Source organism: Lycorma delicatula, chromosome 4 (assembly GCF_047948215.1).
Source record: "Lycorma delicatula isolate Av1 chromosome 4, ASM4794821v1, whole genome shotgun sequence".
NCBI classification, from domain to species: Eukaryota; Metazoa; Arthropoda; class Insecta; order Hemiptera; family Fulgoridae; genus Lycorma; species Lycorma delicatula.
The window spans coordinates 135415547-135428628 of record NC_134458.1 but is presented as its reverse complement, the minus strand read 5'-3'; the positions used below and the strand labels follow the sequence as shown (position 1 = coordinate 135428628).

Sequence of the window (13082 nt, the reverse complement as noted above, 5' to 3'; positions counted from 1 at the left end):
CTACTGCCCTACAGTTTTAACTTCTTTTTCCCTTTTATGGTACACCTTCAGGGCTGCCAACATCAAATTCAAATTTCCTGTGAAATTATTAAACATTGGTAACAAATAAAAGTAGTAAGTGATAAAGAAGTTAATTTTTTAATTTAGTAAATCTTATGATATCTATAAATTGATTATTTTGAAATATTGAAAACATTCATGAATGATTTGTAAAAGCATTTATAATACTGATTGGTACAGACATATTTTTTTATTGTGAGATATTGCTCTTTTAATATAAATTTTTGTCTTACTTATTATGATGTTACTTGTTTTTAAATGTTTAACCTCATTTTGATCAAGTTTTTCATTATTACTCCAAGAAAATTTCAGAAATTTTTTTTATTTCCTGTAAAGGAAGTATATTTTACTACTTCCTCATTGTATCAATATCAAATTTTAATTTTTTTAATTATAAATGTTCTCATTTGTTATATTGAAGGCCAAATAATGCTAGTTTTGTTTGTTTTATTTATTACAGTACTGGATTATGTTTTTATTATGTAACATTTTTATTTAATTGTATTTTGGTATTATAATATTCCTGATAAGAATTACTATTACTTCTTTTATTATTACAGGGGTTACATTGACACTCTTGATAACCAGTTCAAGATGAGTTATCAAATGCAGCCTGCTCAAGCGAGACCAAGTGAGTGAAAGAGAAATAAATTTATCGATTCTAATTATTAATTAAATAATCATGTACTTAATTAAATAAGTTATTCATATATGTTTATTAAAAATATTTTTTTTTTTAATTTATAAATATTCATAAATCATTTAATTCACCTGTGTCTTTGTTTAATATTTTATTTATGGTTTGTAATAGTGTGTGTGCATGGGATGATGAAGTGATTTTACAATTTTTTTTATGATGTATGTTGTTGGTTTGTTAATATGAACTCTTATGAATGCACTGTACAGGCTTACGGATTATGGTAATAATATTTTTATTTATTACCTTATACTTATGCTTCACTGAAATTTTATTTTCTAAATAATATACATGAATTGTACCAAACTATTCTATTCAGATAATAGAAAAAAATTCTTCTTTAATAGAAAAAAAGATAGACACTGCATACTGTTTGTTTATTTTTATTATATTAAATAAAATCAGTTTTTTCTATTGTCACTGATGATCATTTTTTTCTTTTTCCTCATCACCAGCCACTGTAGGACCACGTTTAATAGTTAGTTCCTGACTGATTTTTCTTTTCCTCTAATTGTTCATTTTCAAACTATGTTTTTCCTTTCTTGCGACCATGTCTTACTCTACCCATCTGATTCCTTTCTGATAAACCTTCACAAACTTGGATCTTCTTCTTATCTGTTCCGTATATCTGTTGGATTTATCCTTGCAGTCGCGAAATCTTTCACCTTCGTGAATTGACAAAGATGAATCAATTTTGTGTATTAGTGTCTTTGTATGAGTATTTCATTGATTTTCTTGATGGCATCTTTTTATTATTTTATTTTTATTTCATTGTATCTAATTCTTCACAGCTTTTAAATGTATTTCTTTTTTTAATTCTCTTATTATTAAACAAATGTTATATCTGGTTTTTATTTTTGAAAAATAATTGTAAATGTTCAATTAAACATTATGATAATTTAAAAAGAATCTTAAAGTTAACTAAATGCTTTTATTAACATTTTCATTGTATTAATTGTTGAAAATGGCCACCATAGGTATCCATACAGAATGAGCCTGCTGGTTGACATCAAAATTTTTGTTGTAGCATGAGGACATTGTTTAAATTGATATGTTCAGTAATGCACTTTTAAAATCTTCCAGACTATAAAGACTGGTCCAATATATATTCTACTTCAAAAAGGACCATAGTAAAAATTTAGAGGTGAAATATTTAGGCTACAGAGTGACCTCTGACCTGATGAAATTAGTCAGTCATTGCTTACTAAAACGTTATTTCAGTAAATTTAAATAATTGCCTAAATGTAAAAGGGGTTGAATCTTGTTTATTGTTGCAAGTAACAATGCTACACTTACTTCTCCAGTGAAAAACTGTATTTAAAATAAAGCCTGTTGTAATTTTGCCTTAAAAAATATTAGTACTGATATGAGTTAGCTTCTGGACAAAACACATCTCATATCAGTTTTTTGCTACTGTAATGTAGCAGATTACTTGTGAAAATTTTCAGTAGATTGTATTTATATGTATTAGCAAATGGAACCACGCTTCTTAGGAAATAAAATTAGTAACAGTAAATGTATCATAGCTAAAATTTTCATATTAATCATAGCTGGATTCATGTTAATCATAGTTGGAGACATTAATTCATAGAAATATTATATAAATAAAATAAATCTTATTCTGCCCATAACTATTCCAGGAGGTGCAGGAGTTGTCTGGTTATGTTTTCTTTTTTCCCTGAGCACACAACAAGGTGTCATTATCAGCCCCCTGACACAAAATTACCATAGTAAATGATTAACAATTAAAATTTTCCTTACAAATAAAATGATGTAAAATGCCTGTGCAGAATGCTAAGTTTGAAATATAACCAAAATAAAAACAATATTAAAAATCTAACATAAAACTTTAAAATTTCTGAACATCAAAAGGCAGAAACATGATAGTTTTAAGTATTTGAATCCTGATGGTAAGAAATTTTAACAAATTAGACAACATGTTACATTGTTGCTTAAGATATTTTGTATGTTACGCCCTTGTTTAAACCTCTGATGCAATGCTGCGTAACAGACATAGTCTAAAAGGTTGTGGTACATTGTTAGTTGGCAGTAACAGCAAACGCAAACGGGTGCATCAGTCTGACTCATCAAATACTCAAGACTGAGCCTAGTGGGCCTTATTTGCAAATGGCAAATAATAACCTCCTCATGACAATTATTCTTACATGAAGAGCCCCACAGTGACAGGTGTTCTTAACTGGTTGAAGTTTATTTTTGATGGTGGCATTCCATTCACTTGCCACTCATCCTGAACCAACCTCCTCAGAAAACAGACAAATTTGAAACAATATAATTAGTGAAAGGAGGATGCAAACAGACTTCTTTTGCCATATGATAAGTGCGCTTGTTGCCTGAAATTCTAATATGACTAGGGATCCAGCAGAAGCTTACAGTTGTGTTACGCTGAGTACATGTCACTAATCGTCCACAAGGCACTCATGGAATCTAAACAAACAAGTTCGTGTCTGAATGTTGGGCTAATTATATTTAAAGCCTTGTTAATAGCATACAGCTATGTGATGAAAATGCTGGCAATGCTGGGAAGGTCAAACATGTATATTATATTAGCAATGACAAAAGCACAACCAACAGGAATTATCGTGTCTAGAGCTGGTCTGGTTACTTTGTGGGAGAAACAGTTATATACTCTTACATCACATGCTTTCTCATTTATAGCATATTCAACTATTTTACATTAATTAATTTCAAAAGTTAATTTTGCATGAATTCTAATTTGGTCTTTAAATTTCATGTATTTTTCTAATTAGTAATATTCCAACTAATGTGTTGTCTTAATGTCATTATGAACCTAATCACTTTAGTCTTTTCATTGTCTGTAAATAAATAAATATCCTGAGATATAAAATATATCTTGTACTTTGTCTACTAAGCATTGTTATTTTCTAGATTATATAATTCAATGTAAAATTGGAATTGAGACTTACCCAGTCCAGTGGTTATTAATTGAAATTCTTTAAATATTCAAGACCTACGTAGCGCTTTTCATATGTTGTTATTTAAGTGTGTTTATAACCATCATACTAATTTTTTTTAAATTGTTTATTATATATTTGTTTTTATTAAAATGATGACATTTGTTTAATAATTCGTAGATTCAGGAATATTTCAAATCATCTATTTTATGTTTTAGTAGTATCTTGCCTTTGCCAAATTAGAATATTATGAATGTTAGTGAGCTCTCTTTGGTGCTTTTAAATTGTTTGCTTTTGTTTAGTTACTATAATTGTTGTGTTTATTGAAAATAAATCATTCAAAGTAGAATATACCTTTATTTAAATCATTTTATAAAACTTCATTAAGAAATTATAATGTTTAATGACATCTTAGCAAGTCATTCATAACAATATATTTTTTTAATATTAATCATTCTGGATTACTTATTTGTTTCAGTGAATTATCCAGGTGGAGGACCTGGTGACCTTCCGTTGAGTTCATCTAAAGAGCAGACCCTGATGTGGCAGCAAAGCTCTTACTTAGCTGACTCAGGAATTCATTCTGGAGCCACAACTCAAGCCCCTTCACTTACTGGGAAGGAAGATGACATGGAAGGGGATCAGCTGATGTTTGATCTGGATCAAGGATTTGCACAGGGTTTTACACAAGAACAAGTTGATGGTGTGTGCAATGGTTAATCAAATAAGTATATTTTTATTATTGTTTTTTTTTTTTTATTGAAAAATATTTTTAAATCATTATAAACTGTTTTTAGACAAGGTTTTTAGACAAATCTTGTTTAAATTTTACAATAACAAATATTTAACGTAAGTAAACTTTCCTCAATGTTAATGAGCAATATTAAAATGTAAAATATGCACTTGAAACACATTATAAACATGAAATGTGAACCAAGAATTGAACGGAATAAAGCACTTTTAAATTTATTTATTTTCAGTTAGCATGAAAAAAGAACTGTTTTGAGATATTTAAGGTGGAAAAAAACAGCTTTGATGTAATAGGAATTTTGAAGAATTATTACAACTAAGTAAAAATCAAAATTACATCAATTTTTATTCATGAAGATTGTGTTGTAATTCACCTTATTTATGTTAAGTTGTTAATGTACAGCTCTAACTGAAAGACTTGAATCATATGATGTTTATGTGAATAATGCATTATACTGTTCTGCAGATATATATATATATATATATATACATACACACACACAAACAGTGTGTCCATAAAATAATAGTGGAGTTTTAAATGGTTATAGCTTTGGAACAAAGCATTGTAGAGATGAACTGAAAAAAATTCATTGTTAAAAGAAAGAGAAACACTCCTATGTTTGCAAAAGCTAGGGCACGCGCATTGTGTTTATAATACTTGCAAGCAGTACATGCGCATTAGTCATCATATTTTTGGTACAGAGGAAGGTTCAGTGCATGTTGTGGCCTGCTATGTTTGAGTCAGTTGTATGTGTCAGGTGTGAATACCATCATGAATACAATGAAAATGCCCTGCATGAAAGTAACATTTGCTAATGGGAGAGATAACTCAAAGAAACAGGCGACCTACTGAAGCAAACATCAGTATCTGATTGAAGCCATGCGAACAAGTTCCCTGCAGAAGTGTTCTAGAAGTTGGGAATTGCTAAAACACCAGTTCCCAATGTGTTGAAAACGCATCATACAATAACAATGTTTCAGTACATACAAAATTCAGTGTTAGAACTTTTATCTGCAGGACAAAATAAACTATTTGATTTTTCTGTAAACCTTCTATATATGTTAGAGCAGGATGATGATTTTTTAAAAGATTTTCATAGTGAAGCAGCATTTTGTTTCTGGATGAGTACATCTACATAATGTTTGTATATAAGATACTGTACCTCCTCATGCTGTTATTGTCAGTGTGATGGTGAAAAAGTGAATGTGTGGTACACTATTGGATGAAATGAGTTATTTTGGCTCCCTTCTTTTTTGCTGAAAAAACAAGGGGTAACATCTTCCTGAATACATTAGAAGGGTATGCAGCACCCCAAACACTACAGAATTCCATTTTCCACTTAGATGGAGCTCTTTCACATTTTGCCGCAATCATGCATTTTCTAATGAAACATTTCTCGATGATGGGTTGGATGAGAAGGGTGGATTGCCTGGCCCCCACAGTCTCCAGACCTTACTGTCATGGATTTCTATTTTTTGGGTTATGTAAAACACAAGTGTATTCTGTTAAAGTTTGAAATCTGGACCATTTAAAAGAAAGGATAACTGAAGCTGTTTTTTCTATCATGCCAGATGTTCTCTGCCATATATTGCAGAGACTGAATATTGTCTTGACATCTGCAGGGTAACTAAGGGAGCACACATCAAAATCTTCTGAACAGGTAAGAAACTTAGAGTGTTTCTCTTCCATTTAATGTATAGTTTATCAATCTGCAATGCTTTGTTCCAAAATTATAACAATTTAAAACCCTGTATTAGTTTATGAACACAAAGTATATATTTTTTGATTTATCTATATATGAAGTTCTTCTGCAGCTGCAGTTCTGGGACCTATTTATTTTAGATCTGGGACTTTAAAACTAATATTAATACAGTTCTGGGATCCATTTTTTAAATATTTTCAGGTCAAAAACCGTAAGAAACAATTAAATTTGCCCCTTAATTTATTTTCCCAGAATTCCCCAGGACGTCTTCATTTCTCCATGTTATATGAAATCTAACTGAAATCTGTCACTAGCCGTAACTCACTAATTAAGCATTTTCAGGCCTATGTTTGTATGAACTTTTTTCCTATTTTTAACTGTAGAATCAGCCCCTGAGAGATTGCAGTATAGTTTTGAATCACTGTATATATCTTTCTGAAAATTCAAATAATTCATCAACATACTGACCACTGTGCCAATTAACCTCAAACAACAAATTAACCATCAAACACAGTAACAGAAAAATTAAAAAAAACTTATACCAACCTAACAACAGCAAAACTTGAGCAACACAACTTGATATTGATTCTAGTTGGCAGTGAAGTTGTGTTTTTCAATTTTTATTATTGTAAGGGTTTATGTTTTCTAAATTAAGTTTTTATTTTGTTTTTGTTTAATTGTGTACGGACTGATGATATGGGATCCTCCAAAAGTCGACTTTTGGTATTAGTTTTTCTGTTGTTATGTTTGGTGGTTAATTTGTTGATATATATATACATACACACACACACATTTATTTTGGGTTGAAGTATTAATAAATTACAACATTCTATCAAAAACATTTTTTTTCACAAATTGCTTTCAAAACATGCAGTGCTAGTCCTAATGTATGTGTTTTATTTATTTATTTTTTTTTTTTGGTGTAATTTCATAGAGTACATCAGTTATCCATCAGCCATTGTGCTTTTTTAGCACCTTTTTTTTTGCCACATTTTTATTTTATGCATTATAATGATGTGTTATTACAATATAACTACATAAGTACTGTCAACTGCTTAGTGATACCCACCTAAGAGGAAAAATCCCTAAAATTAACCTGGCTTTCAGGAACAAAGTTCTGAATTGCACAAATTAAAAATTTGCATGACTTTTTTAAATTGCCATACTTCAGTTGAGAGTAACCAGCATACCAGTAGTTCATCAACCAGTCGAAATATAAATGTCACTAACAACATGCAAATTTAATGACTGAAAATCATTAGCTGACCATTCAAGAAAAATTGGTATTAGTGTTGGCTCCATATACACAATTTTTAATGTTTAATTTGCCACGCAAAATCAGGAATGGCTGCAAAATTTGGACCCTCTAAAGAAGTAAAGATTTGTTTTGATTTGCATGTTACAGGACATGCTGATGTGCATCAAAAGTGATCTTAATTTCCATCTGATTCTGATTAGTGGTGATAAAACTTGAATATATTGGATGCAACCCAAATCCCAGACAATAGAAATATGTATCATATCCAAGGTTGAAGAAAGCAAGACATTGAGGAGCAAAGTGAAAGTGATCCTGATTAGTTTTTTCTTTTTTACTACTTCAGAGTTTTGCATCATCCATATGCACTAGAAAGCGTTTATGAACAGACCTCATTTTAGGGTTTACTTTACTCCCAAATGTAGCACACTGCTTATTTTTGTACATTTTTTTACAAAAAATAAATAAAAGTCTACATCATTTTAGTAATTAAATCAAGCATAAACAAAACCAAGCACTAGTAATATATTTACATTTTTTTTATTTCAAAAAAAGTAATTATTATAATTATTGTGGTTATAATAATTGATTTTACTGGGTAGTAAAAGAAGTACTATTTATTACAGAAAGAATTAGATTAGTGTTATATCACTATATATAGTGTTATATAACTCATAGTCGAGCTGTTGTTAAAAACAAAATGATAATTATTAAAAATGTGTGTTAAACAGAAATGAACCAGCAACTGAGTCAGACACGATCCCAACGTGTTAGAGCAGCGATGTTTCCTGAAACATTAGAAGAGGGAATTGAAATACCTTCAACACAATTCGATCAAGCACAACCAACTGCTGTACAACGTCTTGCTGAACCAAGTCAGATGTTAAAACATGCTGTTGTTAATCTTATCAATTATCAGGTATACCTTTAATTTTTTTTTTTTAATTAGTTATTGATTGACTTGCATAATAGTTTATTGAAACGAGAGATTTAAATTGAAAATAAGGTTAGCTTGTTGATATTAAACATCTTGTGTTAAACATTATATTAAACATTAAGTATTGATATTATTTATGATCTTTAAGCAAAATATTAAAGATCATACAGCTTAAGATTCATCAGTTCAAAACTATAAATTTAAAAACATTTATAAAAGCATTTTTCCTTATTAGTGATGTGATTATCTAATTATCACATCTAATTTCCTAATTAGATGTGATTTCTAATTTTTTATTATTTTAACTTCCAAGTCTTCCTGTTATCACAAATTTCTTGACAACTAAATTAAAACCATGTTTGTTTTGATTTGATCTTGTAAACATTTCTCATTGCTAAACTATGATTAATTTTTTTTAATGTAATTTTTGTTCATTGTCATATGACTTAATAAAATTTGGCATTATATTGATGCATTTACAATTATATTTCCCATTATCATAAACACACCAAAATCTCCTAGTAACACTTAAACACATTTTGTTCACTAAATATGTAAATATTTTTAGGAAAGCAGTGAGATAAAAGCTTAAAATTAAGCTTTTATCCCAACTACAACTCAAGTTATGATTATCTGGTAATAATACGTATTTTATTATTAATATATGACAACCTTCATAATACAAGTTGTAAGTCTTCATTTTATTCCAAAAGTTGACGATTTTTATTAAACAATAATTAGAAACATAATTTTGTTTATAAACATAATAATAAATATAAACAGGTTTTTATCAAATTTTGAAATTTTTTTTCTAATAATAGACTACAAATTTAGTAAGTAAATAATGTTTGTAAATTAAAAGTTCATCACAAATATACTCTTTCTACAAAAGTGTAATTATATTTATTAATATTGGTTACTTTTGTAACTTGGATTATAACATCAATAACATTAGTTGTCAGATCCCCAAATCCTTATTACTTTCTTAACAAACCCTACCTGTGAAGTAAAGGTTTGCCTTCTCTAAACTTAAGGGGGTAGTCTGGTGGAATTTTTTTTTTTGGAATTGCACGCCTTTATTTAAATTAAGTATTAATTGCATGCCTTTATTTTATTAGTTGAATATTGACTTATTATAGAATTAATTCCTACATTTTCAGAAAATTTTCACCATCCCCTCCCCTAAAATAGCGGCCAGGGTGAATTTTTTTTATGTATTTAATTTTAAATCAATTAATAATTTTTTAATATGGATGCTACAGATATAGATCAGGTTTCTGAACGGTTTAATAAGAAATAAGCTTTTATCTCAACTATAACTCGAGTTATGATTTTTTTTGCTTAAATAAAAACAAAATATTAATTTCTGGAAATAAGCAAAGTAAAATTAGATGACAAAGTTACAAAAAACAGTTAGAATTCTCCTGCTCCATACTTCATCTTCCTTCTTGTTTCTTTTCTCAAATTTTTCTAGCCGCAGTCTTCTTTGGTGCTCTTGGTACGTAGTTGCCCAGGTTTTTGCACATTTTATTTTTCTTCTTCAATCATGATGCTTTACTGAAGCAGAACTACTCCAGCCAGGTGATATATGTCCCATTTTTACTGAGCTAAGAGTAAATTCACTTCCAAAATTAAATTCTCCTGTACCTTCAGGTACTGCAGCTTCCACCATTTTTTTGAGACAAATTTTGATTTATTACATCTTCTCCAAATGCAGCTGTGGAGGTTTTTATTAGCATTATTAGTATAGCCCTTGACACATCTTTCCAACAATTTTTTCTAAATCATTCTTATATAAATGGGAAGTACATGTTTTTGCACTGTTAAATTGAATGGTGTATTGATATTATCAACGTGTCTGCCTGGAACCTCATTTCAAGCAAGTGCCTTATTATAAAAGCACTAACTCTGTTAATAAAATAAATTTTATCATTGATGCCACATCTTTGTTTACATTTGCAGCTGTTGCATTATATTTATACTGGGTTAATTTTAGTATTGTAGACTCTTTCAAGCTATCATATGTTTTACCACCCAAAGTAATTTTGTTTGCTGTAAATGTTTTTTTTTAAATATTTCCAAGTGCTGTTCATAGCCTTTTGGAAACATGGTACATGTGTTCTCTTTTATTTAATTTTACAGTTCCACCATATATATTTAGATCACTAAGATGATTATAAACTGATGAGAATGTCTCCACAAAACCTCCGTTACATGCACTTTCATAGGAGGAGAAATTTCACTTTCATTAGTGAAATTCAGGGCTATTTCCTCCCAGTTGAGCTTTAGTTACTGTGAACAGTCTATAAAAGTTTGACATAATGTAGAAGTCAATAACCAAACCTGTTTCGACTTACATCCTGTACTATAATTTGAAGTAAAACCTCTTTTGTGCTGGTTTCTATCATAGTTAACAGCTAAATTTAATTTAGTAGTGTCAGTGACTCTGATAATTTTTTAATGGCACATTGTTTTGATATTTTATAATTACAGTCATACAGGTTATGGAAACTTCCTGTTCATTCATTGAAATCATATTCATAAGACTAAACTGTTCAATGGCTCCATAAACTTTCCCTATGGTTAATTAAGCTTTCACTACTTGGTGATTCACATCAGAAACATAAAAACATTATGGACTGTCAGCCCGCATTTATGTAGATTCATTTTTTTTTGTAAAAGATTTTTCAATCAAAGTTTATCTGCCTTTTTCTTTTTCTTTTTACAAACGGGAACACAATTGAAATTATATGTAACAAAAAGATACCTGCTTTTATGCAGCACTAGAATGATAATATTGTTATTTCAAAACAGAACTTAGAGCACATTCACCTTCATAACCTATAAAACTAGAAATGCACACAATTCTAGCTTCATTATAATAGTATATAATTAAGTTAATATTAAAAGAAATAAACAAACAAAACCAAAAAAAAATTGCATAAAGAAGAACTAAGAACTTTCAACAATAGAAAACAGAAAATCTTAGTTAGCATTTCATTTTTATTCTGTGAGCTGAATGGTAGCGAAAACTTTACAACAAATTTTGAACTAATAGTGTAAAGAACATATTACAAAATGGTAAAAGAATCAAGTTCATATCATTTTTCAGTTGTCAGATACAAGCTTTTGAAGTTAATGAATTTTTGAATGATAAACAACATCTGTTGCCATGGGGACAAGATGTTATTTAACTTTTTTTTAATGTTATTTGAAAACAGTGGTAAAAACTAATTACACCAAAAATAAGATTACATTTCAGAGATTCAAAAACACTTTTGTGAAAACTTTTTTGTTTTTTCAATTTTGTCCCAGACAAAAAATCTTCCTCAAAAATTTCCAATTTTGAAATGTTTAACATTATTCATAAATACAAGACACATCACATACAAAAAGCAGATTTAATGTGTAGCAAATTATCTATTTGCAAATTATTGAGAGTTATTTAACTTTAATATTTTGAAACTGCTTATTTCTGAATATTTATATTTAATGTCCTTGTACCACATTTCCTATAGATGTTGTGTGTGTATATATATTTATTTATTTTTTGTACTGTAATGTGTATGTTATGTTAAATCCTGTTTACATTTTCCTTAAGGCATGGAGTACTTCCAGTATATTTAGAATTTTAGACCTAAAATTCATTAAGAATTAAGTTCATACTGCTAAATTTTAATCTGGGTTCAGAGTTCAATTTTTTTTAAGGATCCTACAGATCTCTTGGTGGATCTTTTAATAATTTACAGAAAAACATGAAATTAACATCTTTTGTTAATAGGATGATGCTGATCTTGCAACTCGTGCTATTCCTGAGTTGATAAAGCTACTTAATGATGAAGATCAAGTAGTCGTATCACAGGCTGCTATGATGGTTCATCAGTTATCGAAAAAAGAAGCTTCTCGTCATGCAATCATGAATAGCCCACAGGTAAATATAAATATTTGTGTATTTTATGAATTAATCCTTCAAAAGTAGAAATATAAATATAGTAAGACAGTATAGTGTTTTAGAAAAAATATATATTAAGTTCATTTAGTAGTATCTGAAAAGTAAATCATAAAAGTATTAAAATTAGAATGACCAAGTAATGTCATTAGTTATTATGAACAAGTATTCATATTACTTTTTAATAAATATTTTATTTCCAGCTACATTTCCAAAATCTTAACATTATAATTTATTTAGTTCTCTTATACATTTTATCTTATTTGATTAAGTTATGCATTTTTAAAAATATTTTTAGAAGTGTTAAATACGTAACATAAGTGCTTTCCTGTAGACTTCCTGAAAAAATTTAGTTAAGTTAAATGACAATAATTATATTTTTCATATGTTTTAAATATCTGTAGATTTGCATGGTTATTTTATTTTTTTAAAATGTTTTTAAGAACTGCTTACAAGAGCAGGTGGACAGCTTACAACAAAGATTATCGATGCTCTTTTGCCAAGTGGAATATGGGGGTTCTTACTTGAATAATTTAAAATGACAGCTTCTAACTTGAGACTCCGTTTCTGAGTGAACTCCTTTTAAAGATTTTTGAGTGGTTCAAATAGCTCATTTGCAAAATCACACTCACAGCAACAGCAGCAGCCAAGTGGCAAGCTTTCCACTCTCAGTCAAGAAGTGTAGATTCGCGTCTGTTTTTTTTTAATTTAAATTTTTTTCTTACATATCTACTAACGTACAATTTTTTTTTTTTTATTATATTATATTTATAATAATAATTATAAGAATCCACTGGG

General features: G+C 28.9%; 1 protein-coding gene across 3 annotated transcripts in view; it reads left to right on the top strand.

Moving 5' to 3' along the window:
* The window catches only part of arm (armadillo), an 82365-nt gene that overhangs the window by 14827 nt on the left and 54456 nt on the right, over positions 1-13082 (top strand). For all 3 annotated transcript variants that reach the window (XM_075364226.1, XM_075364228.1, XM_075364227.1), the window contains exons 2-5: positions 621-691; positions 4169-4393; positions 8130-8317; positions 12117-12266. In XM_075364226.1, coding sequence (XP_075220341.1) covers positions 655-691; positions 4169-4393; positions 8130-8317; positions 12117-12266 — 600 coding nt within the window. In that variant the 5' untranslated portion in view covers positions 621-654. The remainder of the gene's footprint in view (positions 1-620; positions 692-4168; positions 4394-8129; positions 8318-12116; positions 12267-13082) is intronic.